Source organism: Alexandromys fortis, unplaced genomic scaffold (genome assembly GCF_014885135.2).
Source record: "Alexandromys fortis isolate MF-2015 unplaced genomic scaffold, M_Fortis_MF-2015_v1.1 scaffold_4, whole genome shotgun sequence".
NCBI lineage: Eukaryota > Metazoa > Chordata > Mammalia > Rodentia > Cricetidae > Alexandromys > Alexandromys fortis.
Genome location: NW_026067944.1, coordinates 29,919,983 through 29,938,393, shown reverse-complemented (window position 1 = coordinate 29,938,393; position 18,411 = coordinate 29,919,983). Strand labels below are relative to the sequence as shown.

Here is an 18,411-nt window from a genome sequence, read left to right as displayed (position 1 = left end):
GTCTGCAAGAGCTAGTTCCAGGACAGGCTCCAAAGCTACAGAGAAACCATGTCTCAAAAAAAAAAAAAAAAAACCACACACACACAAAAAACCCTTTAGCCGGGCAGTGGTGGCGCACACCTTTAATCCCAGGACTCAGCAAAGCTCAGGCCTTGGTTTTCCTGCCTGTGTTCTTTCTCTCTGGACTCAGCGCTCTCAGAACTTGTTTTCTGGCTACCTTTGTTGTTACATGTGCTTTATCCATATTGGTCTGCACTGTTCCCATATTCTCTATGGTAGAATATAGTCCAATACAGTGTTTAGACCTTGAAAACAGAAGTCAGTTTTCTGTATAGTACATCGGGGTGACCAGTAAAAGCACCCTGAACATATGTTGGTCACGTGTTTTAGCTGCAGCTTTTATTCTCTAGCTTTGCCACAGGACACCGAAGTCCAATGCCATCCAAGCCTCTCCCCTGACTTACTGTGTTAGAGCAACAGCATGAGTGCATTTGTTTTCTTGACATTCAGGTAGAGACCCATAAATTAGTATCGTGTATCTCTTCATACTTAATCCCTATTGTTGCCCTGACGTAAGTTAAGGTTTTCCACCAGCCAGACTGGTCTGTTATGCTGTTCCTGAATCTTTTATTTCCATTCTTCTCTTGTTGTCCCGTCTGGAATGCCTTTGCCACTCACCCTTGTCTAGTTTGTACACATTCTACCTGACCTTCAAAATGCCTTCACTAAACATCGTAGTCTTTGAACATTTACTAAATGTATATGATATAGCACTTTATTTTGTGGTTGATTGGAGGGGATTATTTAGCATTCACACATCTAAGTTTTAATCACTGTAATATAATCATTAATAATTATTAAGTTAAACCAGCAGTCCCAAAATAAACTTTCAACGCCAGAATCCATCACCAATTTTCCTTTCTGGTATTGTTTTATGTGTCCTTTGTTGTTTTTAGTCAGGATCTCTCTCTGTAGCACAGGCGGGTCCAGAGCTTTATTGATTAAACCAGGCTATCTTCAAACCTCGTGACAGACCTCCTGACTCTGCTTCCCAAGTGCCAGGAATACTAGTGTGGGCCACCCGGCCAGGTTTCTAGCCTGTGTTTAGACACAGGCAGTTTTCCTTGAAGTTTTTAGATTCTACATCTAAAGGTAGAGAGAGATTAAACTACATTTTCTTTTTTTAAGATTTATTTATTTTTATAGTTATGTTTATAATTTTTATAAATATTTATTTATTTTTGTTTTATGAGTATAAATGTTTGCTTGCATGTATGTGTATCCTGTGAATGCCTCGTGCCTGTGGAAGCCAAAATAGGATGTCACCTCCTCTCCCCCAGACCTGGAGTTAGCGACAGTTGTGAGCTGTGATATGGATGCTGGAAACTAAACCTGGGTCCTCTGAAAAATGAAGTGCTCTTAATAACCAAGCCATTTTCCCAGGTCCTGAACTAAATGTTATTAGTGGTTCTGTGTTCTACTAAAAGAAAAAAAAAAAAAAAAAGGAAAAATGCCACCCTCCTCCCCAGGCATTTCTTTTTCTGGGTTTCTGTTTTTTGTTTGGTTTTTTTTTTTTTTTTTTTGATTGTTTTTCTGTGTAACAGCTTTAGCTGTCCTGGATCTAGCTCTTGTAGACCAGGCTGGCCTCTAACTCAAAGAGATCCTCCTGCTTCTGCCTCCCAAGTGCTGGAATAAAGGCGTGTGCTGCCACCACCTGACCCCCCAGGCATTCTTAAAGATAGATTTGAATGTAAAACAGTTTGTTCCATAACAAGTGTTATGAGTAAATAAATAAATAAAACAAAGATGGGGACTAAGTGGTTACAAAGGTGTTTCTCTTGCAGAAGTCCTGGACGGTTCCTAGCCCCTGCACAGTAATTCACAACAGCCATAACTCCAGTTCCAGGAGATCCAGCACCCTTTTCTGGCCTGTCTGCAGGCACCAGGTATGCATTTTGTACACATACACACATTAAGGCAAAACACTCATAGGATTTTTAAAAATGGATAAGGCATTGAAAAAATAAAGGGAAGGTTACAATTGAAATAGATGCTTAGATACAATTGAAAAAGATGGCATTTGAATAGAGCAGAAAAACTCTAGACAAAGGCCTTCCACAGAGTTTTATGTGATGATTCCAAGTAATTAGAGAGGAAGTTAGGGAACAGTGGGTGGGGATATGGGCATAAAGGGCTAACTTAATCAATAGACATTTTTAGTGTTTTCTGTGGAGGATGAGATGTAAAAATGTAACTTGGTTATTATAACATAGTGGTGGGGTCCTTTTAACTAAATTTTGTGAATTTTATGTTACATTTCATTCTGGAACAGAATATATACCATCTATGCTAATTATTGTGTTTTAGAGTTTGTAATTCTGATTTACTTTCCTTTTTTGTCTTAGGTAAATTACTACAATGGATTTCTCCAAGCTACCTAAAATATGTGATGAAGATAAAGAAAGCACATTTGGTTATGTACATGGAGTCTCAGGGCCTGGTAAGTAATACAGTCATCTAAGAGGAAGGATGCCTCCCTGTGAGCAGCAGCTTTCCCAGGTCTTTCCAAGGGCAGTGGGGAGAAACAAGTTCCTACTGACCCACAGAGATGGGTTGCTACTTTAAATCTTGTAGTGACTATGAAGGGGTGTAGCCATCATAGTGTTTCCTCAGGCACTAATCACGTGCATCGGTGGTCTGTCATTGAGATCCAGCTTTGGGGGTACCATGCTTGTTAGGGAAACATAGCTTCAATTTGTTGTTGTTGTTGTTGTTGTTGTTAAATTTGAAATTTAAAAAGCTTTAAGGTTTATAACGTTTAATACACAGTACCTTGATATATAATAAATGTTCAGTTGATCTCTATAATGACCTTCAGAGCGTTTCTTGGTAATGTTAGCGTGTCTTCTCTGTGTTTATACATCGATCTGAATGACTATTGCCGGCATATCTCACAACTGACTACTAGAAAGAAAGAAGTCTGATGGCCTGATACTGAAAATAGAAAGTAGTTTTAAATTTTGTATATATCCATTTGGTCAAACTTTGTATTTTAAAATAATCATCTCACTTTAGTATTCATTTTTTTGTTGACTATCCCTTTAACAGATGTGACTTGCAGTTCCCTGGGTACAACTGCTCATTGCTAATTTTGTTAGTGACATAAAATTTCATCTTTCCTCTCGCGCCATAGTTATTGTCTTCTTATCACAGTGAATGTGATGACAGCTTTTTGGTGTTTCGCAAATGAAGACCTAATTCATGTGCCCCACTTTCTTCTCTCCAAGTTAATGAGCATAGGCTCATTGGCAAGTAAAGAGTACACATTTCGTTGTTTTTAATTCCTAAGTACTTCTTAATAGAACAGTGGTTCTCAACCTTCCTAACACTGTCACCCTTTAATACAGTTCCTCGTGTGGTGACCCAACCATAAAATTATTCCATTGCCCCTTCATAATTGTAATTTTGCTACTGTTATGAATTTCACTGTAAATATCTGATATGCAGGATGTCTGATATGTGACCAAAAGAGTTGCGACCCACAGGTTGAAAACCACTGTAACAGAAAAATTATATCCTTTGGGATTTATGAAATAGGATTTTTAAATTCACTATCTGATATTTCCAGACATTTTAATCCTTCTTATATTGCATATACAGAAGTAAATAGGAAACTAATAGATCTTCAGTTTTCTGAACAAGTTAATTATCATTTATTCTTTTCCACCGCAGCAATTATCACATAGCTGTAATCAGTTGTATTGCAGGCGAAGTATTAAGAATGGGCTTGCTCTTATGCATGTCTACAAATGAGGCACCTTTCTCTTCCTTTCAGAAAAATAATTTTTGTTTGCTAGACAGCATGGTCCAAAATAGCAGCAAATTCTAATTCTGGCTCCTGCTTTTGAGTTGAAAATAGAGGTCCTTTCTTAACTGAAAGTTTATACAGCGGTGGAGGCTGGTTATAAACATCCTATTCTTTAATAAAAGGAATTAATTATGCACATGTGGGGCAGATTTCAAATAACCTGGGCTGGCCTTGAACTTGCTATATACATACATATATACATATCCATATCCTGATCGTGGCTCTGCTTCCCAAGTGCTAAGGTTGTAGATGTGTACCATCTGGCTATGGATAAAATTCTTTAATCCTTAAATTAACTGTTTGTTAAAGGTTCACATCTAAGGAAACTGTAGAGTCACTGATTTAAAGTAATGAAAAGCAAAAGTCTTGCTTTATTGTTATCTGTCATGGGATAACAGCACAATAGACTATTTACTGTATGACATTCTGAACCTCTTAATTCCAGTGTAGGTGTTTGCTTGTTTGTTTGTTTGTTTATGGTTCCTAAAGCCTTTGTTGCATGTATAAAGTAACGTGGGTTGTTCAGGATGTACTGCGGTACTGTGAGGTAAGCGCTTTCGTATGAGACTTCAAGTGCTTAAACTGGTTTGCTTTTGTGTTGCATTGATCAATGACCTTAGCCTAAAAGTTTATTTTGTCTCCTCTGTATCACTTACTAAAAGTATGTCTTTATGTGAAACCATAAAGATTACTCCATAGTGGAAGTTCTTCCTTATGAATAAATGAGAAGGCGTGCTACCAGATTTATTGGATACTGAAATTATTTGTAATTATTCACAGAACTTTGGGTCACCAGTCTCTTGTTCTTTACAGTGGTTACAGCCTGTGACATGGCTGGTGCAGCTATGTATGAGCTGGTGAGAGTGGGTCACAGCGAGCTGGTTGGAGAGATTATTCGATTGGAAGGCGACATGGCTACCATTCAGGTGTATGAAGAAACTTGTATCCTTTTTCTGTTTGGTTTCCTGCCGCTTTCTGTGTGTCGGGGTTTAAGGGTTTAAGGCAAAAGTAGAAGCAGTAATAACCAATGACAATGCATGAGTGATGTACATATCATAAATATTCAAGAAAGAGCTACTGGGAATTATGCTCTTGCTTAAGAAACCGGAATTGTATTCTGAATTTTCATTGCTCTTAACGTTTGGTGTCACAAACTTCAGGAAGTACAGTTGCAAATTTATTTAGAAGATTTTATATTGTAGAGGAAAGCGTAAATGGAATAATAATATTGGCTTATGTAGTTAAAATTACCTAGTCATGATTTTTTTAAAAATAATAAATATAGAGCATTTCACTGTTCTCAGTCTTTAATTTTACAGCTTTAACACTAAGAAGTCCTTGCTATTGGGTCGCTACTATATTGACTTATGCATAATCCCTATTTCCAATTTTCTGTGAAAATAGAGGAGGGGCTGATAAGATAGTGGAGCATGTAAAGATGCTTGACACCAAATCCAACAAGATGTCTGAACCCTGGAACTCGTGCAAAGGTGGAAGGAGAAAACTGAGGGTACAACGCTTCCTATTCTTCCATGCCTGCACTCACACGCACCCATGATAAACCAATGCTAGAAATATTTTTTAATAAAAATGTAGAGAAATATTCTGTAATTCTCTGCAAGCCTCACAGAGAGTTGCTCTTTGGAAATTCATATATCTTTTAACTTAATTCTCAAGGTCAGCATTAAGTCCTTGGGGTTTTAAGCAGATTTGGTTTTCTTGCTCTTCTAACAAGCATGCTTGGAAATAGCTAGCTTCCCTGTAGGAGTGGTTGGTGCTGATGTAAAACAGAATCATCTACGAAGGAATTGTGTCTCTGTGTTCGTGTGTGTGCAGTACGCATGCGTGTTAGGACACATGGGCTGAAGACCAGAGGTAACCTCATGCGCCACACAACATTTTTTTGAGACAAGAGCTCATTTTGCATGGAGCTTGCCAAGTAGGTTAGACTTGCTGGCTCTCCAGCCCCAAGAATCCAAGTCTGCCTATCCGAGCTGAGATTGAATGTACTTTTTAACATGGATGCTAGAGATTGGATACAGATCCTCATGATTGCAAGCACTTTAAAAACTGAGATCATGGAAAAATGTTAATGATGTGATCTAGAGAAAGGAATACTGTTTTGAGAAATTCTTTGTTAGGGCCTACAATTCTTTGAACTCAGATTTAATAAAATTCATATCAGATATTGATAATGAAAATACATGTTTTAGAGACCCTTCTACTATAATTCATAGATGTTCTTACTCCTTTTTTATAGCTACATATAATTCCAGCATATAGGATTATCATGATTCTGTAATCAATAGTATACATTTGATGATTTATAGTCTTTTTTAAAAAATGTTACAGTGTAACCATTTTTTGAGAGATTTTTCTAAATTATTCTCAGTGAAAGTTTTATTAGTTGTACTGTCAACAATGCTATAAAACAAGGAAGATTCACTTTCAGTGCTCAACTTTAGACTCTTCTCTTTCTAAATCATCTCCTTAGCTCTCAAAATTTTTATTTTTTGTCTAAGTATCACTATTCTTTATAGAAGACGCTGTTCTGCAGTGGTATGTTCACAATGCAGCAGGAAGGAAATGCTTTTGCTTCTGTTCTTCAACCTGTGACTCTTAAACTGCAGAGGCACTTGAAAACTGCAGTAGGTAGACTCAGCAGTGCCCAGGACGTTCCGAGGCTCACACAGGAACGTTAAGATACTTCATCAAACATGACTATCCACTTACAGTATTTGGTTGCATTATATTCTTGTCACTGACATCATGAATGTTTACAAGGCTGAGCTTTTGGTGATCACCAGACTTAAAATCTAAGGTGGTAGACACAAATATGTAGTAGGTTTCCAGTCTTACTGAAAGTTCTACAGTATCCAAAAAATACATACACCTTTCTCATCATTAGAATTGTGGTTATTTAGGAACAAAATTAATTCTTTTTGTTTCCAGTTTACTCATTATTCTTTCATTGATTTCAGTTGTTAGGGGATATACACACTTATTAAGCTCTTTGGATATGATCATAGGTATATCTTTTGTTCTTAGACACTGTAAAATATTACTGAAATATCAAGTCTGTGGGAAACCTTGGGAACTTATAGATATCCTTATATGTCATGCCCCCTTTTAAATAGTTGCTTCAATTAATAGTATCTTCCAACTCTGTTTTACATTTTCCTCAACTGCTGTTTCTAGCTGGTGTCTCTGTTGGAGACCCTGTACTCCGCACTGGGAAGCCTCTCTCAGTAGAGCTTGGTCCTGGCATCATGGGAGCCATTTTTGATGGTATTCAGAGACCCCTGTCAGATATCAGCAATCAGACCCAAAGTATCTACATTCCCAGAGGAGTAAATGTGTCTGCTCTTAGCAGAGATATCAAATGGGAGTTTACACCCAGCAAAAATCTACGGGTATGTCTGTAACCAGGAATTCCTGAAGTGGGTGAAAGACTGAAATGTGTATTTAGTAAAATATTTTATACTCTTAGTCTAAATAAGTATAAACCATGGATGTACTGTCCAATTTTTAATGCACTTATAGTGCATAGACTAATGCTTTATTTATGTTAGGCAAATGCAAAAGTAAGGGTAAGTCTACTTATTTTATTCAAGTATTAAAAAGTGAATGCATTTGTTCCTTAGGTTGGTAGTCATATCACTGGTGGGGATATTTACGGGATTGTCAATGAGAACTCACTCATCAAACACAAAATCATGTTACCCCCACGCAACAGAGGAAGTGTGACTTACATCGCACCGCCTGGGCATTATGACGCCTCTGTAAGTACTACTTGGGTTTTGTCCTGCACAGCAACTTGTCCATATATGGCAGTTACCAGCAGTTCCGTTCCCTAAAACCATTAAAACATTTCTAATAATTTAAGGTTTTTTATTTGTTTATTTATTCATTTACTTTCCTTATTTTTATGATGGTAGGGAATAAATTGAGCCTTGCATATGCTAAGTAATCACTCTACCACTGAGCTATATAAATTTTTAAGAGTGATTTTGTTTTGACCTGGACTTGAGAATACAAGAAACAGAATGTACCTTTTATAAAAGAAGTATGACATTTTCCTATCTTTTTAACTGATGAATTTGCCTAAATCTCATATTCATTAGGATTAGAATGAACTTTGATTTTAACTGTCAATTAGTAGTCACCTAATTATGTAATAGATTGTGTGAATTATTATTTTAAGTACACTGTTGCTTTATTTCTGCTTAGTGACCACACCTCAGCCTACTGATATTTTAACTACTCTCTATGCTCCACAGCCCACAGTCTTACCCCACTGCCCACAAGGCCTGTTGGGATTTCAGGTCCCCCCAGGCAACCAGAGTGGCTATTGTTTTCTCTAATTTGTTCTTTTTACAAATAAGGACTTGAGACAGGTGGTGGTGGCGCATGCCTTTAATCCCAGCAGAAGCAGAGGCCGGCAGATCTCTGTGAGTTCAAGGCCAACCTGGTCTACAGAGAAAGTTCCAGGACAGGCCTCAAAGCTACAGAGAAACTCTGTCTTGAAAAACTGACCCCCCCTTCCAAAAAAAAAAAAAAAACAAATAAGGACTTGGGATGTTGGGATGAAAACCTCTAAATCAGAGAAGCCAAGAAGCAACCAGCCAACCCAGCAAGAGGATGAACCTCCCCACACCATCCCAAACCCAAAAGACTGTGAAACTCTGAAGTCCCTTCCTCCTCCTTCCTGTGTCCATCTATCCATATCCTGGGTCCCCTGGCTCATTTTTGTCAACTAGTCACTGACTCCACCCTCTGATCCCAGTTTCATTTATTAACATCGTTTTGGAGTTTGACAGCACAATCAAACATCCTGCACCAGTGCACCATATATGACTTAGTTTATTAATTTTATTTATTTCACGTAATGTCAGATACGGTAGACTCAGCAGTCTTTGAATCTGAAGATAATTTATTGAGAAGACCATGATAACATGTAATAACCCCCTAGTAAAATGCAAATAACCAGTTTTTCAAAAACTGCTTGCCAAAAATAAGTGTGTGCTTTACAGCATACAGGGACATGCATTGGTTTGGCATTCTGAGACAGCTTTCTGGAGTTGTTCATTAGCTTAAGAGATTCGCTCATTCCCAGTGGAGGAATCGCTGTAGAACAGACCCTTCATGTGTTAAGCAAGCTACAAGTTTCTCCTAAAATTTGGAATTATTTGAGAATAATTGAAACAGTCTCAGTGTTCATAGATGCTATCATATTATCACTTCTTTTTTAAATATATTAATAAAAGTTAACATTAAATTTTGGGTTGATTTGGTTTGGTTTTTGGTTTTTCAAGATAGGATTTCTCTGTCTAGCTCTAGATGTTCTGGAACTTTTTCTGTAGAGCAGGTTGGCCTCAAACTCAGAGATCTGCCTGCTTCTGCCTCTCTAGTGCTAGGATTAAAGATGTGTGCTATAGGCGGAGGCTGCTTGTTCATTTCCTGGCCACCTAGACCCAAAATAATCACACAGGAACTGTATTATTACAACACTGCTTGGCCTATTAGCTCATGCTTCTAATTGGCTAGCTGTTACATCTTTTTTTTTAATTAATTAATTTATTTATTTTTACTTAAAAAATTTCCACCTCCTCCCATTTCCCTCCCCCACCCCCTCCCCCTCCCTCTCCAGTCCAGAGAGCAGTCAGGGTTCCCTGCCCTGTGGGAAGTCCAAGGTCCTCCCCCATCCATAAGTGGATTCTAACCATAAATAAAGGATATTGAGCCTATAATCCGTGATCCTAGAGAAGCTAAATAAGGTGAACCCATAGCTGTTATATCTTAAATTAACCATTCCTATTAATCTGTATATTGCCACGTGGTTATAGCCTACCTGGTAAGGTTCCGTCCCATGCCCAGCATCTATCTCCTTAGGAGGCTACATGGCTTCCCTCTGACTCTGTCTACTCTCTCCTCCTCGATCTGCTTGGAATTCTCACCTTGTCCTATTCTGCACTGCAGTAGGCCCAAAACAGCTTTATTCATTAACCAATGCTGTTCACAGTTACAATTTATGTAGCTGCTTACTGTGTTATGTGCTCCTTTTTAAAAACCTCTTACCACACTTTTATTAATCAATGAACTAGTAGTACACCTAGGATAAAAAGCATGGCCGTATGTAAGACACATAATAGAAAGTGTGCATCTCCCTTTTTGTCCACAAGAGGAACTGGGGCTGCTCACGTTTTGGGATAACCGTTCACAGATTTAGTAGAAAAAATTCTACTGTTTTCGTTTTTTACAGGATGTCGTCCTTGAGCTTGAGTTTGAAGGTGTGAAGGAGAAGTTTAGCATGGTCCAAGTATGGCCTGTGCGTCAGGTTCGGCCTGTCACGGAAAAGCTACCAGCCAACCATCCTTTGCTTACTGGCCAGAGAGTTCTTGATGCCCTTTTTCCGTAAGTTTGATATGTGTAGAAAGGAGCAGCAGGCTGCGTTCCTGCCACCCGGCCCCCTGCCACCTGGCTAGCTTATGCCCCAAAATAATAACATGGAAACTGTATTCTTTTAAACACTGCCTGGCCCATTAGTTTCAGCCTCTTCTTGGCTAACTCTCACATCTCGACTAACCCATTTCTAATAATCTGTGTAGCACCATGAGGCAATAGCTTACCAGAAAGGATTCTAGTGTACGTCCATCTTGGGCTGGAGCTTCATCACGTCTGCCCTGGAGAGGAGAGGCATGGCGTCTGAGCTCACTTCCCTTCTTCCCAGCATTCTGTTCTGTCTACTCCACCTACCTAATTTTCGGACCTATCAGACCAAGCAGTTTTCTTTATTGATTAACCAATGAAACAACAGATTGACAAATGACCTTCCCACATCAGATATGTTCCCCCATTTGCCCTCAAGTTACTTACTGTATGTAACTGTCTTTCCATAATCATTGCAGAAATGAGTTCTCTCTATTTGATACTGTGATAGGTTTTATCTAGGCCAGGGTAACAATGGTGAATTAGGTACCTCTGTTGCCAATACTTAAGACTCCACAGTCACAAATAGCATTATTTTTAAAAACTTACTGAAAAATAAAATTTCCTGAAGACTCTGGCAAAGCGTATAACTATCCTTCCTAGAATTAATAGATTGGCTTTCTATTGATTGTTAATTTCTAAAATCAAATGGCCCCTGTATGCTGCCAACATTAGTAATGTATAGTAATGTATATGTAGTGCTCTTTCTCTGTTTCCTTTGTAGACATGAGGCTTCCGTGCTGTGCTCTTTACAATGCCCTCGCCATTCAGTTTCCAGAAAAGACTGGTTTCTCCCTCATCCTCACATCCGAGCAGGCACTCTGCCACTGACCCAAGTCCCTAGCCCTCCCGGCACTCTTACTATTACTTTCCCATGATGAGCTCTGTCCTCTGACTCTTTCTTTCTGGCCGTTTCTTCCTGACTCCATATCCTTCATTATTCAGATTAGACTCCGCAGACTGATTTTTATTAGTAGTTCCTAGTAGTGTAGAAAAGCTGTGTGTTCTGTCAGACTCACCTAGAGTAATCCAGCTATGAGTCAGTCCCACTGTTCCCTGTGCTTTGCACAGACACTGAGAGAGACCAGATGATCCGTAGTAACGGATTTCTGCACACTCTGCTGTGCGGCAGTCCTTCTGTCCCTGCTTGTGGTCCTCTGCTGCTCTCAGCAGCTTTTCAAGTATTCAACTCCATTCCTCCTCCTCCTTCCCCTTCCTCCTTCACTGTGGCTCCTTCTGTTTCCCACCATGAGCCCTTAGTGCACATTCCTGTCTGTATCTTCCTCCTTTCCCCTTTTGGCTCCCCAAGGACCTCTCCCTCTTCTGCCTTTTTGTATAAGTATCAAATTTAGTGAAAAAGAAAGGAAGGGAAGAGGAGGAAAAGGTGTGCTGTACCGTGTTTATCCTGTTCTGTTGACTACTTTCCCTGCATCTTCATGGACAAACTGGAAAGAAAGCACTGGGTACCACCAGTCATCTCACCCGTGCAGTTCCTCCCCTGCCCTTAGCATTGCTGTTCCTATGAACTGGTCTCCTCGTGTCATCACTGTCCCCACACCTCATCAATTTAAGAAATAAATTTCAAGCTTGGGGTGGTGGCACGTGTCTTTAATCTCAGCACTCAGGGAGGCAGTGGCAAACAGATCTGTGTGAGTTATAGGCCAGCCTGGACTGTAGAGTTCTAGTACAGCCAGAGCTATACAGAGAAACACTATCCCAAAAAAAAAAAAAGGAAGGAAGTTCAGTATTTTTAATTTCTCATGACTTTGAGTATTTATTACCTTACCATGAAACCCCGGCTCTCACCTGCTCACAACTCCTGTATGCTTCAGTATTTCTTAGGCTTTTTCTCATCCCATATCATACCTCTTTTAGGATGACCTTATTTCTTCTGACTATATTAACTTTATTGTAAGATACAAATTTCCTAGGCCTTTTCTACCCCCTCAGGAAATATGCTGCAAATATTATTTATAGTTTTAATCCTTTATGTGACTTGTATAAGCATGAATGTCGTCAGTGCTATTTTGTTACCTTCCTGTTTTCATATAGCTCTTTCTCGGGCACCTTATAGAATACATTTTCACTTTCCATCTACTGTAAATGATAGAGATGTTTAACCATGATAAAATATTTGCTAATTTGCTACCTGGTTGTTTTTGAGACAGTGTCTCACTCTGAACGATATGTGAATCAAGCTAGCCTCCAGTCATGGATCTCCTACTTTCTACCTCAGCCTTCCAAATGTTGGGGCTACAGGCGTGACCTACCAAGTCCATCTCTTTGTTGCTGTCTTTTAGGTGTGTTCAGGGAGGAACTACTGCTATCCCAGGTGCTTTTGGCTGTGGAAAGACAGTGATTTCACAGTCTCTGTCCAAGTACTCCAACAGCGACGTGATCATCTATGTAGGATGTGGTGAAAGAGGAAATGAGATGTCCGAAGTTCTGCGGGACTTCCCCGAGGTCTGTCTGTGGAAAACTTCAAATAACCCACTAGAGAAAATAATGGCTCATCAGCTGTCATTGGCAATTAATAGTTTTATGCTGGATAAAGAACAGTGCTTTCAGTTTTCAAGATGTTTTTGAAGAATTTATATTAATATTTGTGACTAATTTGTATATTTAAAGAAAAAGGAAATGAATTCTTTGGAGTTAAACACCTAAAAGTTTCTCATCTTTGTTCTCACATGAGAGAAAGATAAGAAGGATAAAACAAGGCATTTATATTTAGCTGGGTGTGGTGGCACATGCTTGTAATTCCTGCACTTTGGGAGGCAGAGCCAAGAGGGTCAGTAGTTCAGGGTTAGCCTGGACAAGTGAGACAGTGTCTAAAAAAGAAACCAAACATTTAATTGTCTATGCTTTACATGGGCTTTGTGATCTAGGTTACTGTGGTAACATTTCCTTTTTCACGAAGTAATGGGTTTCCTTTGTTCACTTGTAATTGTCCATTTCTCAAACAGCACTATGGGCCAGGGAAGAGGGTTGGCATGATGGGGGATGTTCTTTGGGAATTTTGACTGAAAGGATTAAACGTGAACAAGTTATAACTTTTTAAAGGGGGGGAGAAATTGGAGTGTTGAAATGTTATACTTAGAAACTGGGGGATCACTAATGGATTTCATACCCTCAGCTCACTATGGAAGTTGATGGTAAAGTGGAGTCAATCATGAAGAGGACAGCACTGGTGGCCAACACCTCCAATATGCCTGTAGCTGCAAGAGAAGCCTCTATTTACACTGGTGAGTTAGGAGCTGGAATAAAAGAATTTAACAGCTCATTTAAAACACTAGCACCCATTTTTTTCTTTGCTTTTTTTTTTTACAACTTCATCCTAGAAAACTCTCATCTAATCATATTGCTAGCTTTTAATATCTAAATTATTTACTATATGTATCATGAAAATAAGTGAGTATAAAAATTTTTTTAAGATTTTTATGTGTGTGTATCACATGTGTGTTTATGCTCTGAGGACAGAGGAAAAGTGTGAGATTCCCTAGAACTAGAGTTACTGGCAGTTGTGAGCTACCCAGCTAAGTCCTGTGGGCAGAACTCAGGTCTTCTGCAACAGCAGTGCAAGTTCCTAATCTCTGAGTAAGCCGTCTCTCCAGACATAAGATGGTTGTAACCCGTATGGCATTGTTGTCTTCCTTATCCCCTCTTCTTCCTAACCTTCCCTACTGACCTGGGTGGCATCATCATCTTCTTTACCCCCTGCTCTCCCCTGCACCCCCACCCCACCTTTTGTTGTTGTTCAGCATATCCAGGGCCTTGTGCATTCTAGACAAGTATTCATGAGCTATGTCCAAGCTTCCAGTTCTCTTAATGAGCATAAAACAATACATTTGCCTTCTTTGTGATGATTCATCTTACTTTTAGTTTATATTTTAACATATTGTACTATGTTTAAATATGTTTATGCCTCTATAATTATTTTTATATACATTTTCTATTGATATTTATTGAGCTTTACATTTTTCTCTGCTCCCCTCCCTGCTTCAATCCTCCGCCAAGGTCCCCATTCTTCCAATTTACTCAGGAGATCTTGTCTTTTTATACTTTCTATTCCCATGTAGATTACATCTATGTAAGTCTCTCTTAGTGTCCTCATTGTTGTCTAAGTTCTCTGGGATTGTGGTTTGTAGGCTGGCTTTCTTGGCTTTATGTTTAAAAACCACCAATGAGTGAGTATATGTGATAATTGTCTTTCTGTGTCTGGGTTACACTCAAAATAATGTTTTCTAGCTCCATCCATTTTTCTACAAAATTCAAGCTGTCTTTTTTTTTCTGCTGTATAATACTCATTTGTGTTAAATGAACCACATTTTCCTTATCCATTCTTTGGTCAAGGGATATTTAGGATGTTTCCAGGTTCTGGCTATGACAAACAATGCTGCTATGAACATAGTTGAGCACACATCCTTGTGGCACAATTGAGCATCCTTTGGATGTATACCCAAAAGTGGTATTACTGGGTCTTGAGGAAGGTTGTTTCCTAATTTTCTGAGAAATCGCCACACTGACATCCAAAGGGGTTGTACCAGCTTGCATTCCCACCAGCAATGCAGAAGTGTTCCCTTTTCCCCCATAGCCTCTCCAACATAAGTTGTCACCAGTGTTTTTGATCTTGGCCATTCTTACAGGTGTAAGATGGAATCTCAGAGTTGTTTTGATTTGCATTTCTCTGATGACTAAAGATGTTGAACATTTCCTTAAGTGTCTTTCAGCCATTTTAGATTCCTCTGCTGAGAGTTCTACGTTTAGGTCTGTACTCCATTTCTTTATTGGATTATTTGTTCTTTTGATGATTAATTTCTTGAGTTCTTTATATATTTTGGAGATCAGACCTCTGTCTGATGTGGGGTTGGTGAAGATCTTTTCCTATTCTGTAGGCTGTCTTTTTGTCTTTTTGACTGCTTCTTTTGCTTTACAGAAGCTTTTCAGTTTCAGTCCCATTTATTAATTGTTTCTCTCAGTTTCTGTGCTGATGGGGTTATATTTAGAAAGTGGTTCCCTGTACCAATACGTTCAAGTGTACTTCCCACTTTCTCTTCAATAAGGTTCAGTGTGGCTGGCTTTATGTTGAGGTCTTTGATCCATTTGGACTTGAGTTTTGTGCATGGTGATAGATATGGATCTATTTTCATTCTCTACTTGTTGATACCCAGTTATGCCAGCACCACTTGTTAAATATGCTTTCTTTTTTCCATTTGATATTTTTTGCTTCTTTATCAAAGATCAGGTGTTCGAAGATATGTGGATTGATATCCGGGTCTTCTGTTTGGTTCCATTGGTCCTCCTGTCTGTTTTTATGCCAACACCAGGCTGTTTTCAGTACTGTAGCTCTGTAGTAGAGTTTGAAGTCAGGGATTGTGATGCCTCCAGCAGTTCTTTTATTGTACAGGATTGTTTTGGCTATCTTGGGTTTTTTGCTTTTCCATATGATGTTGAGTACCATTCTTTTGAGGTCTTTGAAGAATTTTGCTGGGATTTTGATGGGCATTGCGTTGAATCTGTGCCTCCATAATTATTTTAAGGGGCATAAAGATAAGAAATTTTGTATACTTAGTATAACTTTTTATCTTTGCTCTTTCAACCATTCTGTTTAGCACCTTCATTTCTCCATTTTCAGGAATTACTAACTTTGTGTTTTGTTCTAAAACAATAGGTATAATATTATGTAGACTTTGGCTTTCCTATCTGGAACCAGTGTTCCCTGGCTCTGCTGTGGCTAGTTTCTTTCCTTATTTCTTGTTCAACTAAACCTTTCTTTTGGAAGTTTTTTCTTGCTCCAAGGAATTTCTTTTTAAGTTTGAAGTCTCATAGCTTTTTCAAGACATGAGGCAGTATTGATAACTTTGAGACTTCTCAGTCTCTGTGTGTATCTTTTATTTGGAAGGACTTTTTAGTTTCTTGAGACAGGGTTTCTCTGTAGAACTGCTCTAGCTGTCCTGGAACTAGTTCTGTAGACCAGGCTGGCCTCACAGAGATCCCCGCCTCTCCTTCCTGAGTGCTGGGATTAAGGGCATGTGCCACCGCTGCCCGACTTGGAAAGACTTTTGAAAATTGTATCTGAAACCTTTTTTTCCACTAGACATACTAGATCTTCTACCTCTACCATTTCCTGTCCAGTCCTTTTCTTTAGACTTTCATATATCCACAAATAAATGGTGTGTTGGTGGAGATAGTTCATTTGTTCCCGGCCACTCAGACCTGAATAACTACACAGAAACTATATTATTTGCAATACTGCCTGCTTAATAGCTTAAACATCTTTCTAACTAACTCTTATATCTTAAATTAACCCATTTCTATTATTCTATATTGCCACAAGGTAGTAGCCTACCGGCAAAGTTTTGGCAGGCTTCAGTGAAGGCGTCTGTTTCCTGTGGCAGCTACATGGCTTCTCCTTGACTCCACCTTCTTACTCCTAGCATTCAGCTTAGTTTTTCCCACCTAGCTCTATTATGCCCTATCACAGGCTAAAGCAGCTTCTTTATTCATTAACCAATAAAAGCAACACATATACAGACGGACTTCCCACATCATCTCCCTTTTTCAGTCTAAATAAAAAGGAAGGTTTTAACTTTCACATAGTAAAATTACATATAACAAAACAGGTATCAAGCAAGAATTAAAGTTACAATATTTATATCTACTTTATTTTTTATCATAACTAAAGAAAACTACAATTATAACTATCTATTCTTCAACTCAATCAAAGACTCCAGAAGGCTATATTACCGAAGTAAAAAAGAAGTGCATTGTAAGCAACTTCCAAAACTCTAGAACTGACAGAGACATCTCACTGCCTGGACAGTCACCAAAAGTTCTTCTGTAATGTTGGAGCATCCACTCTTCAGCAAATAGGCCAATAGTATCTGGCAGATTTTTCCATGAAGCAGGAAATTTGAAAAATTTTTATGTCTTGTATTGACAAAGTTTATAAGTTGCTTTCTTCTATATCCTGCAAAATGTCTGGCTGTTCTTTCATGAAGCAGGAACCCTAAAGAGACCATCTCAACTTTAGGCAAGTTCAGCAGTAATTTTTCTGAGTCTTGCATGTCCAGTTCATATAGAATAACATGAAACTGTCCAGGCAAGAGCAGTTTCTTGCCTAAATGGCTATCAAATTCCATAAGGAGCCTCTTTGATGTCCATCATCCTCTTGAAGTAGATTGGTGATATCAGGATCAGATATGTCTCATTTGTCATGAAAAGTCTTAAGCTCTTAAAATATTTTAAATGCCATTTCAGGTCTTTGAAATATTTGAAGATTATCTATCTAATTGAAATATATCTCTATGTATCTAGGAAACCTAACATGACTACAAACTTGACTATTATAGATGATTATCTATTAACCTATATTTCTTAATTATATATTACATTTTTAAATCAAGAGTAAAAGTATACACATAACAAATTTGACCTTAAGTTTGTATCAGTAAACCAAGATCCATACCAATGCAAATCTCAATAGCATATCCTTTTTAAATGTAAACAAATATTTTTAAACAATATCATGTTAGTCTGGAAGGCATCCACAGGTTCTTATCCTCTGTGGAAACTAAAGCAGAACCTCTTTTCCAAAGCAACTTATTCTTAGAATCAAATTTTGAAGTCAAGATACCTTTAAAGTATATGTGTTGGTTTAGCTTAGCAGCCTGTACAATGAAATGTCTCTATTTAGCTCATTCATGGTCAAAAAAAATTCAAAGAAAACACAATAATATACATAATCCAGACTCTCTGTGTATATTCTATCTTTATATGGCTTATTTTTCTGTACTCCTTTATGACTGTCTTACTCTGTCTCTTTAAAGACTTTGTTTTATTTTTTTAAACAATTTACTTCTTTTCATAATTCTCTATACTCATTTTTTCTCTCTCCCAAGCCTATATACATTTATCCAACACTGTGACCCATTTAGAGGTCTTTCTTTTTATCTGAATCTGTATTTATGGTGTATCTGTAATTATTTTCTGACCAGAAGCTTTTTTTTTTTCCTAAGCAAGCATGGCAAAGACCAACTCATCAGTCCTGCCTGCTT

The 18,411-nt window shown here is 38.3% G+C and overlaps 1 protein-coding gene across 4 annotated transcripts in view; it reads left to right on the top strand.

Moving 5' to 3' along the window:
• Atp6v1a (ATPase H+ transporting V1 subunit A) overlaps positions 1-18,411 on the top strand; it is a 66,704-nt gene that overhangs the window by 18,925 nt on the left and 29,368 nt on the right. For 3 of the 4 annotated variants that reach the window (XM_050148870.1, XM_050148867.1, XM_050148866.1), the window contains exons 2-9: positions 1,845-1,946; positions 2,406-2,500; positions 4,682-4,810; positions 7,067-7,281; positions 7,513-7,650; positions 10,131-10,282; positions 12,658-12,820; positions 13,491-13,599. In XM_050148870.1, coding sequence (XP_050004827.1) covers positions 2,419-2,500; positions 4,682-4,810; positions 7,067-7,281; positions 7,513-7,650; positions 10,131-10,282; positions 12,658-12,820; positions 13,491-13,599 — 988 coding nt within the window. In that variant the 5' untranslated portion in view covers positions 1,845-1,946; positions 2,406-2,418. The remainder of the gene's footprint in view (positions 1-1,844; positions 1,947-2,405; positions 2,501-4,681; positions 4,811-7,066; positions 7,282-7,512; positions 7,651-10,130; positions 10,283-12,657; positions 12,821-13,490; positions 13,600-18,411) is intronic. The other variant, XM_050148868.1, reaches the window with a different exon arrangement.